General features: G+C 47.1%; 1 protein-coding gene across 1 annotated transcript in view; it reads right to left on the reverse strand.

Annotated features, from left to right (window-relative positions):
* Positions 1–16857, reverse strand: part of INTS2 (integrator complex subunit 2) — a 30039-nt gene that overhangs the window by 4815 nt on the left and 8367 nt on the right. Inside the window, exons 6-20 of the mRNA XM_069971785.1 lie at positions 15724–15854; positions 14225–14398; positions 13556–13776; positions 12952–13077; positions 12334–12405; positions 11808–11922; positions 10445–10513; positions 9425–9559; positions 7766–8048; positions 6431–6535; positions 4882–5046; positions 3483–3684; positions 1067–1192; positions 778–982; positions 471–653 (exon numbers count right to left, since the gene is read on the reverse strand). Of these exons, the coding sequence (XP_069827886.1) occupies positions 471–653; positions 778–982; positions 1067–1192; positions 3483–3684; positions 4882–5046; positions 6431–6535; positions 7766–8048; positions 9425–9559; positions 10445–10513; positions 11808–11922; positions 12334–12405; positions 12952–13077; positions 13556–13776; positions 14225–14398; positions 15724–15854 (2312 nt within the window). The remainder of the gene's footprint in view (positions 1–470; positions 654–777; positions 983–1066; positions 1193–3482; positions 3685–4881; positions 5047–6430; positions 6536–7765; positions 8049–9424; positions 9560–10444; positions 10514–11807; positions 11923–12333; positions 12406–12951; positions 13078–13555; positions 13777–14224; positions 14399–15723; positions 15855–16857) is intronic.

A 16857-nucleotide genomic window follows, 5' to 3' on the forward strand; every position in this document is an offset into this window, starting at 1 on the left:
CGGCTCCAGCACTGCCACCCGCACTCCACCGCTCTGGTCCTCCGATGTCTGGCAGTCTCCTGGTCTGACTAGGGACTTCAGACAGTGTCCTGCCTGTGCTGCCGAATGGCTGAGCGGGCCGGCCACGTCATGTCTCATCTCTAGTCCCATGTCAGACCAGGAAGTGTCCAGGGGACCACAGTGGCAGCAATGGAGCCGGGGAGGCAAGCGAAAGTGCATGAATTGTTCCCCCCCACCCCCCCCCCCAGGTATTGCAGAAAAGGGTCTCAGCCGGAGTAACCCTTTATATTACAATATAACAAATAAATGTTATATAAATTATGCCTGCAAGATCAAGCCCATATTTCTCATCAATTGCTTTGTTTGTTCTTCTTTTCTATAGTTATTGGGTAATATACGATAATCATATCTGACCAAATCTATAAATCTTCTAGTAACATGACAGATTTCTTATGAGACATAACACCTACCTGGAAATGAACAAGTTTTGCAATGTTTGGGTCTGCAATGAACATCTGATGCAGAAGACAAGAGATGAGGCACTGGACTTCCCGCAGATTGCACAGCAGACTGTCCTCTCCTTCCAGCTGCTCCGGAATCTTCTCGTCTGACGGAAGGCAGACCTCCAGCAGGATCTGCACCGCCGCACTATCCTAAGGACACAGGTCAGCAGCTTTATTATAGGGGTACCGCAAAGGATGCTAGACAGTGAGAACTACAACTCCCATCATGCCTAAAGGTTCCCATCCCTGACTTAGATGCTGAGGATTATGTTACCTGGGCTGAAAGTAAAGCATTTTTTAGCTCTTCTCTGGTAACCTCCATAGTTTCGGTCTGACCTGCTAGAGCGGCCATTGTGTTACTGGGAGAAGGTTTAATATCTTGGTCAGCGGTTTCTTTGAGGTAAGAGTTGAGGTAAGCTTTGGATGCGAGAAGGTAGCCGTTCAGCATGTGTAGGGTGATATCCATCAGAGGTGGGCACCTGGAAGCACAGAAGCAGCACATGGTCGCTACAAATCCAGACTAGCAGACACGTAATTCTACAGAAAGCCAAGTAAGAACCAACCTCAGGACTCGGCCATCGCAGCGCAGGACAATCAAGGGGTCGATCATCAGATCATTCTGGGTATACTTATGGTTCCGAGAGAGTTTCAGTGAGGGCTGTAACGCATTCACAGTCATAACCCATAGCCTGAAAGGAAGAGTAGATTAATGGCAAAGCAGATCATAGGATTTTACTGCAGAGGCTCATGGATATCCGGGGCTCATGTGCAGCCGATCAGGTAATCACAGATACGTCCACAGATGGGGCACGGAGCTCACCTGGTGTGGACCTATCTATGGTTACCCAATCTTCTGGCTGAATGAACCTGTAAAACTGTTCGAGTTCGGCAACGTTCTTTGTAGCCAAACATTTGACTCCTAGCGGCTGCAGAAGATGGATGCAGCCATGGGGCTGTCAGGAAAGCATGGATACAGCGACACTGTCACCCTCTTTCTGTATGAGGACTTCTCTTAACAGGTTTTCATGCCTTACTTTATAATAGATTTCTTGGTTCTTGGTCCAGACAAAAATGCTTATTATTAGTGGATTAGGCCCCTAGGCTGGCCCCCTCAACGGCCATTGGAATGGGCCGGCCTGGAAGGCTCAGAGCCGGGGGCAGTGTATAGGAGGCTCAGAGAGACAGCGGCAGTGTATAGGAGGCTCAGAGAGACGGCGGCAGTGTATAGGAGGCTCAGAGCCAGCGGCAGTGTATAGGAGGCTCAGAGAGACAGCGGCAGTGTATAGGAGGCTCAGAGAGACGGCGGCAGTGTATAGGAGGCTCAGAGAGACGGCGGCAGTGTATAGGAGGCTCAGAGCCGGCGGCAGTGTATAGGAGGCTCAGAGCCGGCGGCAGTGTATAGGAGGCTCAGAGCCGGCGGCAGTGTATAGGAGGCTCAGAGCCAGCGGCAGTGTATAGGAGGCTCCGAGAGACAGCGGCAGTGTATAGGAGGCTCCGAGAGACAGCGGCAGTGTATAGGAGGCTCCGAGAGACAGCGGCAGTGTATAGGAGGCTCCGAGAGACAGCGGCAGTGTATAGGAGGCTCCGAGAGACAGCGGCAGTGTATAGGAGGCTCCGAGAGACAGCGGCAGTGTATAGGAGGCTCCGAGAGACAGCGGCAGTGTATAGGAGGCTCCGAGAGACAGCGGCAGTGTATAGGAGGCTCCGAGAGACAGCGGCAGTGTATAGGAGGCTCCGAGAGACAGCGGCAGTGTATAGGAGGCTCCGAGAGACAGCGGCAGTGTATAGGAGGCTCCGAGAGACAGCGGCAGTGTATAGGAGGCTCCGAGAGACAGCGGCAGTGTATAGGAGGCTCCGAGAGACAGCGGCAGTGTATAGGAGGCTCCGAGAGACAGCGGCAGTGTATAGGAGGCTCCGAGAGACAGCGGCAGTGTATAGGAGGCTCCGAGAGACAGCGGCAGTGTATAGGAGGCTCCGAGAGACAGCGGCAGTGTATAGGAGGCTCCGAGAGACAGCGGCAGTGTATAGGAGGCTCCGAGAGACAGCGGCAGTGTATAGGAGGCTCCGAGAGACAGCGGCAGTGTATAGGAGGCTCCGAGAGACAGCGGCAGTGTATAGGAGGCTCCGAGAGACAGCGGCAGTGTATAGGAGGCTCAGAGAGACAGCGGCAGTGTATAGGAGGCTCCGAGAGACAGCGGCAGTGTATAGGAGGCTCCGAGAGACAGCGGCAGTGTATAGGAGGCTCAGAGCCGGCGGCAGTGTATAGGAGGCTCAGAGCTGGCGGCAGTGTATAGGAGGCTCAGAGAGACGGCGGCAGTGTATAGGGGGCTCAGAGCCAGCGGCAGTGTATAGGAGGCTCAGAGACAGCGGCAGTGTATAGGAGGCTCAGAGCCGGCGGCAGTGTATAGGAGGCTCAGAGCCGGCGGCAGTGTATAGGAGGCTCAGAGCCCTGCTGCTCCCTCTCACACAGAGTGTGCTTTAATTTGTGCAGTGCAAAAAATGAAATAAGGCCAGGTTCACACCAGTGCTGGAGGTCGATTCGGAGAACTCACTCCTAAGTTCCATTTATTTTTCAAGATCTGAAAGGGGAGCAAGAATTCTATTCTCCTGCATATTAGGAGAACAGCTGAACAAGATGATGTAAGTCATACCATGATCTGGTCAGCATTTCTGTCACTAGTTTTTGCTGCCCTCATTTAAGGCGGAATAAACCTAGTGACAGATTCCCTTTAAGTGGAAAAGTGAAGTGAAAAGTATTCATGACAGTTTGTCTGAAATAAGAAACATAGAAGATTGTGGGCAGAAAAAGACCACTGGGTCCATCTATTCGGCCCTTTTAGTATTTCCCTTCTTATTATCTTAGGATAGATATATGTATACACCAGGTATATATATATATTTATTTATTTATATATGTAATATATATATGTAAACTAAAAGGTAGAAATTCCCAATCCGAAAGGACAATATAAGTTTTACCTTCTTGGCATGACTGTGTTCAAGGTCATCCAAAGTTTGTTGACTGTCTGCAGTATCCTGCGTGGAGCACCGACATTCAAGAGAAGGCTCATATTGGCAGTGAGAACTTCTGCGTACGGGATGAGGTCACTGGCACTAAGCAAGGTCAGGTGCTCGAGGATCTGCATCACCTGTGTGTGGTTACTCTGCAGCTGTAAGAACGCTTCACAAAAAAATAAGGACATTAACACACACAGTATTAACACTGAAAAACTACTGTATATAATATACACAAAGCTCTAACACCTTACGGAACAGATTCATGTTTTTTTGTTGTCGCCATAACCTTTTCATTTACTAGTTGATATACCTATACGAGGGCTTGTTTTTTGTGGGACAAGTTGTATTTTTTTATTGGCACCATTTTTAGATACATATAATAAAATTATATTTTCCAAAAAGGTTTACTTTTTATTAGTCCCACAAAGGGGACTTATTCAGTATACTGTACTACTAGTATAGCGCAGTGTATTATCCTAGTTGACCCAACCGGCCTTGCCAGAGGCAAAACCATTAGCCTCCTGCTGCTCTAGAAAATAATCTGCATCCCAGCGATTGGGTCACCCAGGTACTTAATTGGGGGACAAAAGCCCAGAAACCACTTAAATACCACAATAACAATTAGACTGAAGCACCTAAGGGGTTAAACAACAAGGATTGGAGGTTTCTCTGCTCTTGATAGTTAGCGCAGGGGCCCTGCCGTCATGTAACATCCTGCACAGGAGTCCAGTGCCAGGCTACTATGGTCGCTGATAAAAGACGTAATATGGTCATTAAGGGGTTAATGCAGAGAGTCAATGATAGACACTGTAATGGTCTGAATGTCCTCGGCTCGGCTAGTGACCACATTCAGGCTTAAGCAGATAGCACCATTATGTGGTTTCTAGCAAGGTGTATAGGTTCTATCTTAGCATGCCTTTGCACATACAATCGCGCTCCTGTCTGCTTCTCCGGCTCCCTGACGTCCCGCTCAACCAATCACTGCGCTGTCCCGCTGTTCTCACTGATTGGCTGAACGGGACGTCAGGGAGCCGGAGAAGCAGAGAGGAGCGCCGACAGGTAATGTATTAGTCTGGCACTTGGTGGGTTACGTGGCCAGGGGCTACATTATCACTGAAATGAGGGAATGACAGAATATTGCAGCAGAACTCTGCTGTGATCCAGTACATGTGACGACCCCCCCCCCCCCCTTACAATGGATTCAGGAAGATGATGGACAGATATCCCCTCCATTCCACCGTCCAACAGAAAGGGAAGATTTTCCACACTAGAGAATCATTCGAGATGGCGAGTAACTACTTGTCCAATGTTACAGCGCCTCCATTAGAGCCCAGGTCTTATAGTCATACTGGTTACCCACCATCCTGCAGCTGTTTTGGTGAATGATTTTTGGCAGAATTTGTCATCAACATCCGTCTTAGGAGAGCGTCAGTGCCAGTAATTTCCTCCTCACATATCCAGTCATCCACAATGCAGAGATGGGGGTAGTTAGTGGCCAGCAAGCGCAGCAGGGCCGAGTGTAACCCTGGAAAACAGACAGCAGTAGTGGTCACGTAACCTCCTCCAATAACAATCCTCTGCTGGCCTTCACATACACTGCTATAAGCTGTAACAAGCAGACACAGTCACAATATTTGCACACATCTGTAACTTCCATCCGCATGCAGTATCAGACCCACGCTGGTCTATGGGCCACGGCCCGTGCATCCTCCCAGACCACAAATAGGACATGTAATTATACAGAGCTCATCTGCGGCCCTGGCTTTATGGGCCTCACATCCATAAATGTGGGCAGCCCACGGGTGACACTCTCTGGGCCAGCTATGCATTGTGCTGACCATAGTCTGTGTGTGCAGTCTACATAGTCTATGTAATTCTAGCTGCGGAGATCTTGAGATCGCTGTTTTTGGAGATTTCAGATAAAGCAGCAATCATAGGGGTAGGTATATAATCGCCAATAACCCATTCTCCATGGAGATCCCAGCCAATAACCCATTCTCCATGGAGATCCCAGCCAATAATCCATTCTCCATGGAGATCCCAGCCAATAATCCATTCTCCATGGAGATCCCAGCCAATAACCCATTCTCCATGGAGATCCCAGCCAATAATCCATTCTCCATGGAGATCCCAGCCAATAATCCATTCTCCATGGAGATCCCAGCCAATAACCCATTCTCCATGGAGATCCCAGCCAATAATCCATTCTCCATGGAGATCCCAGCCAATAATCCATTCTCCATGGAGATCCCAGCCAATAATCCATTCTCCATGGAGATCCCAGCCAATAGCCCATTCTACATGGAGATCCCAGCCAATAATCCATTCTCCATGGAGATCCCAGCCAATAATCCATTCTCCATGGAGATCCCAGCCAATAATCCATTCTCCATGGAGATCCCAGCCAATAATCCATTCTCCATGGAGATCCCAGCCAATAGCCCATTCTACATGGAGATCCCAGCCAATAATCCATTCTCCATGGAGATCCCAGCCAATAATCCATTCTCCATGGAGATCCTAGCCAATAACTCATTCTCCATGGAGATCCCAGCCAATAATCCATTCTCCATGGAGATCCCAGCCAATAATCCATTCTCCATGGAGATCCCAGCCAATAATCCATTCTCCATGGAGATCCCAGCCAATAATCCATTCTCCATGGAGATCCCAGCCAATAATCCATTCTCCATGGAGATCCAAGCCAATAACCCATTCTCCATGGAGATCCTACCCAATAATCCCATTACAGAGCACATCAGCCTCTCTAGCAGACAACACATTCAATGCTACATTAAATTGCACCCCAATGAAATATGATGCGTGTGGTGGTAGCATCTATGTAACACAATGTCATCACGTATAACAATATACCGTAACACCAAAAACACACAGGCCCATACACTTACCTCCAAGCTCTTGCTGTAGACCCTGGGCCTGTCTGATAAGGTATTTGATTGGTATCTGGTCCATTAATAATGAGGAGTAAGACTTTGGTTTCTTCTGCATGGCCGCTGTAATTACAAGGAAAATAAACACATTTTTATCTATTTTTCCCACATTATTGCTTAGTATTTCTATTCTCAATGTTATTTCATCAGCTGATACAGTCAGTGTTTGAGCTGCATGTAAACCCGATGTAGCCCCGCAAAGTCCGCATTATAACTCAATACAGAGAGGTCATCTGCGATAGGAAGCTATAAGTAGTAGTAGTGCCTCGGGTTAGTAGCTTCTATTGGCAGCATTCTGGGATAGATGGACATGAACCATCTCTGGTCTGTAATAAGCAGCCAAAAGATCTACAAATATAAAGTATTTTGCACAAATGTTGCTGGTGAGAGCGATATGCTCCTAGCCCTACTGCACAACGCCATCTCATTACAGGACCAGAGTAATACAGGACCTTGGAATAGATGGTTTTAGCTGCAGAAATTCTAAAGGTCCCCGTGCACTTTATACATCCGCTGGCCGTACCCTCCGCTCATGGTATAGGGTGTAAGGGGCGCTCCTGTCACTCCATCAACAGATCATGTCAGTGGAGATGAAAAATCACTGCCAAACCCCTTTGTTCATGGAGACATAAGCTACTGTCAAAGCAGTCTGGCTGAGGTTTACACCTCCCCAAAGAGAACACAGGAACACTCGGCTATGCCAAACGTTCCTGTGTATGGGTAGGACAGGAGAGATAATGGTTATTTAAAGTGTATGCCCACCTTAAGGGTGCGTTCACACCTACAGGATCCGCAGCAGATTTGATGGTGCAGATTTGATGCGGTGTTCAGTAATTTAAATGAAATCTGCTGCAGATCCGCTAAGTGTAAACGTCCCCTAAAAGAGAAGTCAAAAAACGGAGGAAGGCAGGGGGGTGCAAAATAGACAAAATAAACCTTCCTTATCCTTGTGCCTGTAGCGACACTTTTGGGTCCTGTTGGCAGCCACTGGTGTCCTGCAGCTCTTCCAGCTGCAACATCACATGCCCAGCTGAGCGACTGCCCGCTCAGCCAATCAGTGACAGGACACCATGACATGACCGGATTCCAGCTGAATATAACCCCCGCTGCTTGTCAGAGAGACCTGGGAGAGGCGCTACAGCGGCACAAGGACAGGTAAGTATACTTTGTTATTTTCCCGAACACTCCTGCCTTCTGCGTTTTTTGACTTCTTCTCCAAAAACTCAAGGAACGGCCTAGTATTATAGGTTTCATAACCAGAATCCTGAATAGTTTATGTATAAAACAACCTACCTAAGGCTTTGGAATTGGCCAGCAGAGCTTCCTCATAGGAGAGGAGGTAATAGAGTAACAGCAGCTGGGTGGTGATCTTGTTACGTTGGTTTTGGCGCAGATGTTCCCCCATGTGACTCTGGAAAACCTTTAATATTTCCTGCTCGGTGATTGGTTTGTTGGTGGCTTCTGGACTGGACTTTGAGGCTGGAGTGATGATGGAGTTGATGTAGACATCAATGAGTGGGATCAGCTGCTGGTGCAGGGGGGTGGTGGTCTCACAGATCTGCGTGTAGATCCAGTCCTGTAACACCGGGTCATTTATAGTAAGAAGTTATCCGGGGACGTTCAGGGCACAACCATCCTTCTATAGCACAAAGCTGTAAGGTGACTCTAGCAGCAGGTCAGACGGATCTACCTTCCTCTGTAGACGGACCAGTCACTATAGTCAGCAATTCCTGGTAAACTCCCTATGTCCAACAGACATGTCAGCCGCTACTTCTAGAGCAAAAACCTCTTTAAGAAATCAACAACAAAAACTTCTTTTGTAATTTACTTCTATTTAAAAAAACAAACAAAAAAACTCCAGTCTTCCAGTACTTATCAGCTGCTGTATGTCCTGCAGGAAGTGGTATTATTTCCAGTCTGGAGATAAGGAGAGGCTTTTTATGGGGATTTGCTGCTGCTCTGGACAGTTCCTGACATGGACAGAGGTGGCAGCAGAGAGCACAGTGTCAGACTGGAGAGAATACACCACTTCCTGCAAGACATTCAGCAGCTGATAAGTACTGGAAGATTAGATTTTTTTTTCAAATAGAAGTAAATTACAAATCTGTATAACTTTCTGACACCAGCTGATTTGAAAGAAAATCATTTTCACCAAAGTAACCCTTTAAACCCCTGTACTGCCACTTGGCAATTTGCTATAGCCTGCCTAGAAGAACGTCAGTCCCACTGATCAATGCACATAACGGTATACAGATAGCAAAAGTTATGCACACATGGGTATTGTAAGTAGAATGACCTAGAGAATAACTGCACTGTGAAAAAACAAAGCACCCCCCCCCCACACACACACACACACACACACACACATCTACTGTATATATAACAAAAGTGCAAGAGGTGACATGACACGTTTCTTCCCACAAGGTGGATTTCAAATCCAGCCCCTTTAACCCCCCTGCCGCCGGCCGCCCACCTGCGGCCCCGAGCATATATTACCTGCACGGCGCCGCCGCTGTGTGAAGCTCAAGGCTCCCCTCACTCCTTTTCAGCCAATCAGTGCATGGCAGCAGTGATTGGCTGATGAGCGAGGGGAGTGCAGGTAATGTATGCTCGGGGCTGCGGGCAGGCGGCTGGCCGGCAGTGGGGGGGGGGGGGGGGGGGGGGGTTGTTATAGGGGCCGGGTCCCATACAGGCTGTGTGTATGAGACTCATTCAGCTTCACAGTACTGGATCCGCAGCGTGAAATCTGCTACAGATCCGGTACGTGTGAAGCCACCCTTAGGGAGGCATCCAGCTTCTTCAGATGCTGCAATTGTCTCTGTCACTGGGACACCTTGCTACCTCATCCAGGAGAGGATCCACATGAGCGGGATTCATCTACATGGGATATTGTCTAACATATATACAGAGCACAATGAGGCGGCTCAGCGTCAGACATTAGGAGGATCCTACCTTTATGGAGACTTTGTGCTTGGTGAACGCTCGGCTCCGTAGTAGCTGATATATACAGTGAATAGGTAGAAAGCCGGTGATGTTTGCACTCAGATTGCTGGTAACAGGGACCCGAACTGCATGGGCCGTGACCACCTGCACACAAAACACAAGCAGCACAATAATTTGATTACTATCAGGTCACTATTGCTCCAAAAGGTGTAGGTTTTCCATTTTTAATTTCCCTTTGCAATAGCCGAGCGAGGGTCATACATCACAGCGGGTAACAAAGGGAATAGAGGGAAAAAGCAGAGTAAAATAAGACAAGACAATCATGGACGTCATCCTCATAGCTATGGTATATGGCGGCTCAATCAGCCCTAGAAATGGAGTTATAGAGAGCTACCGAACACACAACGATATCACGGATCCCTGAGGTGGGTGGGGGGACGGGGCATTATATATAAAAAAAGGTCATATTCACTTGTCCCAGCACCTGTGCAGGGTCGCATCCCACTCCTGGACCCCACAGTCTTCTGAGCTCCCCTCCGCCTACGTTACAACCCGGCTGACTGACACCTCACTTAGCCAGCGACTGGGGTGGGACACCACTGCAGTCACCAATTAGATGAACAGGCTAAATTCTATATACTCCTGATACAGGTCTATATACTCCTGATAGATGATACAGGTCTGTAGAGCTCCTGATAGATGATACAGGTCTATATACTCCTGATAGAGGATACAGGTCTATATACTCCTGATAGATGATACAGGTCTGTATACTCCTGATAGATGATACAGGTCTGTATACTCCTGATAGATGATACAGGTCTATATACTCCTGATAGATGATACAGGTCTATATACTCCTGATAGATGATACAAGTCTGTATACTCCTGATGGATGATACAGGTCTATATACTCCTGATAGATGATACAGGTCTATATACTCCTGATAGATGATACAGGTCTGTATACTCCTGATAGATGATACAGGTCTGTATACTCCTGATAGATGATAGAAGATATGCTGTTACCTGCTCTGTAAATATCTCCTGAGTGAAAATCGTCTTCATTCTACTAAGAGAACTCGGTTTAATGACAATCTGAAAAAGAATACATGAATTAGTTACACTTCCGCCATCTTTTATATCGGTGCATTTTAAGGTCGGCTAACACAATACTTCCCACAAAACGTTACACAGAGAAGGCTCCAGAAACATTTCCTGGCCTGTTCTAGATGGATACTAAACACGTCATTTAACACATATAAAACAGAAGCCTAATGGTACGGTACCACATGCTGAGAGCGGTGCACCACCATGGAGAACTTTTCATGAAGTACTAGATATAAAACCAGTTACCACAGTTTTCCACCCAATAAATAATGGGTAATGGTTTGACACTGGTGCTGAGTGAGCATAGAGATCGTTTGCTTGTGGTGCTCCGGTAATGGTGGCCATACACCTTCATGATAACTCGGCCGTCAGGTATAGCTCCCCCCCACCGTTCTATTTTTTTTGTATACTTTGTCCCTCGAAGGGCTGTATAAACTAAGTAAACAAAAATTAGGACAAAAGAAAAAAAGACAACAGATTTCTGCAAAACACATTAGATTGCCGGTGGTACGCCGCCATACTGTGTCTAAGAATTCCAGCAGTATGAGGGCATGCCTACGCAGTTCTAGGCTATGTTCACACTACGTATTTTTGAGGCTGTATAGCAACCAAAACAAGGAGTGGATTGAAAACACAGAAAGGCTCTGTTCACATAATGTTGAAATTGAGTGGATGGCCGCCATTTAATGGCAAATATGTGCAGATATTTTAAAACGTCTGTTATATTGAAATAATGGAAGTTATTTACCGTTATATGGCGGCCATCCACTCAATTTCAACATTGTGTGGACAGAGCCTTTCTGTGTTTTCAATCCACTCCTGGTTTTGGTTGCTATGAGGACCTGACATGAGGACCAAATACAGCCTCAAATATACATAGTGTGAACCCAGCCCTAATGTGTCTTGTAGAAACCTATTGTATTGTTTACACAGCTCTTCTAGGGACAAAGTATACAAAAATTAGAACAAAAACAGTTATATAGGTTAACCAGGCCCCCTCCGTTTCTGCCAAGTAAAGGCGCCTGGTTACATGGTGGAGTCGAGTGCCTGAGCATTTCTCTATACGACACCTGTATGATAAATGATGGTATATCAGGATAATTATCTTTTTACCTTGTAACATGATCAAACCAATGTATGGCAATAAGTGCATGTCTGCCACAGGTACCAGGACTGGAAGAATTTACAGACTAGTAGTATGAAAGAAGCCTAGAATATTCTCTATACAAAACAGCAGGAACGCCCCCCCAATACTCAGCAGCAGTAATGTGGCTTTATTTACCTTCATTCCCAGCGTGGAACAGACCAGATCGATGATGGCGCTCAGCTGGTTACTATGGAAATACATGGCGACTAAAAGCAGCATCTCTCCAAACGAGGCCGAGACTCCGGCTGTGCTGTAAACGACAGGTTAATAATAAGATTACAATTACCGATTCCACCTACATTACATGTACACGCTACTCTCATTCCACAAAGACTTAGGGTCCTATTAGAGAAAGCGATTGTTAACGATTAAAGAAAACGATTGAAAACGAGAGCTACCTGAAATCGTACCATATTACACAGAACGATAGTTGTTATTTACAATAGTTACTATGGTCGTTCTCTCTATCTGATCCCAGCGAATGAAGAAACGATGTGGAAAACACTGACCGATTAGCAATGATTTTAGGTTCAGCTCAAAAGATCGACAATCATACCATTTTTCAATTGCTGCCTGCATCCACATGAAATTATTATCGTTTAAATTTGAACGATATAACGATTTTTCCCACTATAATCGTCCCATGTAATAGGGCTCTTACCTTTCAAAATAAGCTTCCTCTTTTATCATCCAGCTGAGCCACATCAACATCAATTGCTCCTGCTCCGGGGTACTGAAAGAAATGTGCAAAATAATGAGACAAAGCCCCACCCATGTACCTGAGCCTGCGGCCAATATAACACGTATATAGTGGAAGCCAAAGCACAGACTCCTGCTATAGGACACCTACGCATATGCATCAGGGAAGATACTGCTGGATGAACTGGAACCTTAACCCTCTAAACCCCTGCATGCCTTTTAAAAGATGTAGGAAAACTGAACCATGCCTGGATCACCAATCAATGTCAAGTCTTAGGGCCTGTTTACACTATGGAATCAGCACAGAAATTCCATGCGGAACCCCCGCACTGACTCAGCACCAAATCTCGCCTACTGTTTGAATGGAAGGGCTCGTGCTTCCCCGGTCTCCGCGCCTGACATGTCAAGTCTTTAAGTGGAGAGGCGCAGAGAGCACAGGTGCGCGAACCGTCCCATTCAAACAGATAGTAGGCAGGATTGTGCGCCAAGTTCAGCACAGAATTTTAGCCCCCATTCCATAGTGTGAACGGTCCCTTAGACTATAATCAGGTAAAAATAAAACTTGTGCTGCCCATCTTACCTTACTAGTGTGGAAAACGCCAGCAACATACAAAAAGAGAGTGAGACAAATCGCACCCCGGCAGGAGTTGCAGGAGGGCGGCTGGTCATGAGCTGAAGCACTTGCTCGGCTTCTTCATCTGTTGGCCTAAAATAAAAAAAATAAAAAGGTGCAAAATGTATAATTTCCAGTGATTATTGATGTTTGGTCCATCTGTAGAAGTACTTAAAGGGGTACTCTGGGGGAAAACAAAAATACAGCGGAGGACCCTCACCAGCATCCTCCTGCAACATCACAACACAGCTGATGGATGTGCCGCTCAGCCAGTCAGTGACTAGGACAGAACATGCTGCAGTCACCGTGATGTCGCAGGGGTCTGGGAGTCTGCTGACTCAGCACTGTGGGGGCACAGGGACTGGTAAGTATACATTATTTATTATGTTCCTGACACCCCCTGCCCACACTGTAGTTTTTGTTTTTGCCCATTTAAAGTGTATTTTAGGTTATGTGCCTCTTTTACTAAATTGTCGCAGAATTAATAAGACAAAAGTCTGGTCGGCACAGTTGACAGGACCTCAGCTTTCCCAGACTTGGTAACAGTGCAAGATAAGAAGATGGTATTTACTTCAGGCCGGCAATTCCCATCAAGGCGCAATACAGGCGAAGCAGGGCGCTGGCTTTGACTACATGTTCCTCTTTGAGCGCACAGTACGCAGATCCTTCAGGCTCAATATGTCCTCCCTCCGATAGCTGCGGCTTCTTCTCCGTAGGGAGAATACCCATCAGCTCGGAGAGGAGCTGCCGCCTTATCTGCCACAGCACCGAGCTGCTGGTCTCTCGTCTCCTCTAAAGTGGGAAGCAGAATTAACATTTTTAGGGCAAAAGTAGAAAATAAACAGTAGAATGTAAATTACATTATTAATGGCCAGAAGTTCTCTGTAAATTCCAGGTTTAATCCACATACAGAAGGTTATATCATAATACATTATTATCATCATAAAGACACAGAAGGTTATACCCATAATATATTATTATTATTATTATTATTATTATTATTATTATTATTATTATTATTAATAATAATATAATAAAGATACAGACGGTTATACCCATAATACATTAATAATAATATTAATATTATAAAGATACAGAAGGTTATACCCATAATACAATAATAATAATAATAATAATAATAATAATAATAATAATAATAATAATAATAATAATAATAATATAAAGATACAGAAGGTTATACCATCATCATCATCATCAAGACACAGAAAGGAAATCTTACCAGCTGACCATTGCGAATAAACGTGCCAAACCAGGTCCTAACTTTTGCATTGGTCCCGAGGAGGAGTCCACTTACAAAGCACACCATGTTGCTGACACCATCATCACCAGCTTCATTCTTGGTATGATCCAATGTCAATGCTACGCCGAGCCCTGGGAGGTGACATTCTTCTACCTGTCACAAGGAAGATAGACAAATAAACCTCGATTTTCTAGAGCGTGTCATTATGGTTCTTCTATAGCAGGGGTGGGGAACCTTTTCCATGTCGAGGGCCGGTCGGGCATTAATAAAATCATTCGAGGGCCGCATACCGTGCGCAGCAGTTAGTAGCGTGGGTTTGCAGCACCCGGGGCAAGGCAAAGTATTGTTCCCCTAGTGCCCCTGCTATTGTAGTTAACCTCCAGTGATGCCCCTGCTATTGTAGTTAACCCCCCCAGTGATGCCCCTTGTAGTCTAGTTAACCCCCAAGTCATGTCCCTGGTAGCCTAGTTAACCCCCCCAGTGATGCCTCTGGTAGGCCTAGTTAACCCCCATCAGGCATGTCCCTGGTGGCCTAGTTAACCCCCATCAGGCATGTCCCTGGTAGCCTAGTTAACCCCCATCAGGCATGTCCCTGGTGGCCTAGTTAACCCCCATCAGGCATGTCCCTGGTGGCCTATTTAACCCTCCATCAGGCATATCCCTGGTGGCCTAGTTAACCCCCATCAGGCATGTCCCTGGTGGCCTAGTTAACCCCCATCAGGCATGTCCCTGGTGGCCTAGTTAACCGCTCCAGTGATGCCTCTGGTAGGCCTAGTTAACCCCCATCAGTCATGTCCCTGGTGGCCTAGTTAACCCCCATCAGGCATGTCCCTGGTAGCCTAGTTAACCCCCATCAGGCATGTCCCTGGTGGCCTAGTTAACCCCCATCAGGCATGTCCCTGGTAGCCTAGTTAACCCCCATCAGTCATGTCCCTGGTGGCCTAGTTAACCCCATCAGACATGTCCCTGGTGGCCTAGTTAACCCCCAAATAAAAAAAATAAACATCCCACTCACCTTACCTCCGTTCCCACGCTGCCCATGTCCTCTGTGCCGGTCTTCTCCTGCAGGCGGCGCGCGATGAAATGACGTCATCGCGCGCGGCCCGCAGGAGACTGAAGACACGCGCTGCTCTGCTGGGGAAGAAGCCGGCATAGACAGCATCCTCCTGTATCCGGCAGCTGTCACAGACACCGGAGGATGCTGTGTATGCCGGCTCCTTCCTCCTCCAGAGCGGCGCGCATCACAGGGGAGCTGCGGGCCGCATCGGGAGGTCTCAGGGGCCGGATGCGGCCCGCGGGCCGGAGGTTCCCCACCCCTGCTCTATAGCATGAGTCTCCAAACTGCAGCCCTCCAGCTGTTGCAATACTAGCCAAAGCTTGAGCTGTCCGGGCATGATGGGAATTGTGGTTTAGCAACAGCTGGAGGGCTGCAGTTTGGAGACCCATGCTTTATAGTAACTATATAATAGACTACTTACCACCATGCCTCGCACTTTAAGGGCCTGAGCCGGATTCATCTTGCACAGCTGACGAAGAGCTTCAGTTCTGCGCCTCCCTCCGGCACTTTCTTCATCCTGTCGTTCTCCATTTTTTATCAAGCTTCTGCACACTATACAAAATATATGAATGTTATCAGTGAGTATTTAAAGGGAACCTGTCACTTATCTGCAGGCACAGAGCCTGACCCTCCCGCACAAAGCCTGACCCTCCCGCACAGAGCCTGACCCTCCCCGCACAGAGCCTGACCCTCCCGCACAGAGCCTGACCCTCCCGCACAGAGCCTGACCCTCCCGCACAGAGCCTGACCCTCCCGCACAGAGCCTGACCCTCCCGCACAGAGCCTGACCCTCCCGCAGACACTGGATAAACCATTTGTAGGCAAGCAGTAGGAAAAGAGGAGGAACCAACATGATAGGTAACACCAGGACAAACGTCCAAATGGATAAGCGCCAAGAACGAAAGGAGCTGAGCCAAAAGAAGGAACAACAAGTGTCCAATACCACAGCATAGAGTAACTGGGCGGAGCTGTGACCCCAATGAACCAAGTGTGAAATACATTTTACAGGTAAGCAGCAAAAATTCCTGTTTTATCACTTATATATAGGACAACCAGGAATCAAAGCCGCTGAAGCTCGGCAAAAATGATCCAAAAATGCTACAAAGTGCGCCCTAAGAAGAGAAACAAGCCGCACATCCCTGGTCCAACGCTAAGCTGAGCTTTGTGTGAGTATAACCTGCACACATGTCAGCAGAGCGGGATCGGCCTGTCCTCGTCCCCAAGAAGTGACACCACTGATATCCCCCCCACGTCGGTGCTAGTCTATCGATGTAAAGATCTTAAAGCGGTACACCTGCTGGTACATTCATTTCAATTTTTAAGGCTTTTCCCCACACTTAAAATTGGCCTAGAGGAGTACTAGAAGCATCATTTTCATTGTACTTTTACATGGACTATAGGTAAAATTATTTAGTAAGAAGACCCCGGCACTGGTAGCAGGACCACCGCATGCCCAGTATTATTTTACAATATAACAGCAAGATTCTATTTCCTTCAGACCTGCCATTCCAGTCTATGATCACTGATGCCAAAGCGATGAGTGGTGACAGCGGCC

Source organism: Dendropsophus ebraccatus, chromosome 5 (genome assembly GCF_027789765.1).
Source record: "Dendropsophus ebraccatus isolate aDenEbr1 chromosome 5, aDenEbr1.pat, whole genome shotgun sequence".
Taxonomy (NCBI): domain Eukaryota; kingdom Metazoa; phylum Chordata; class Amphibia; order Anura; family Hylidae; genus Dendropsophus; species Dendropsophus ebraccatus.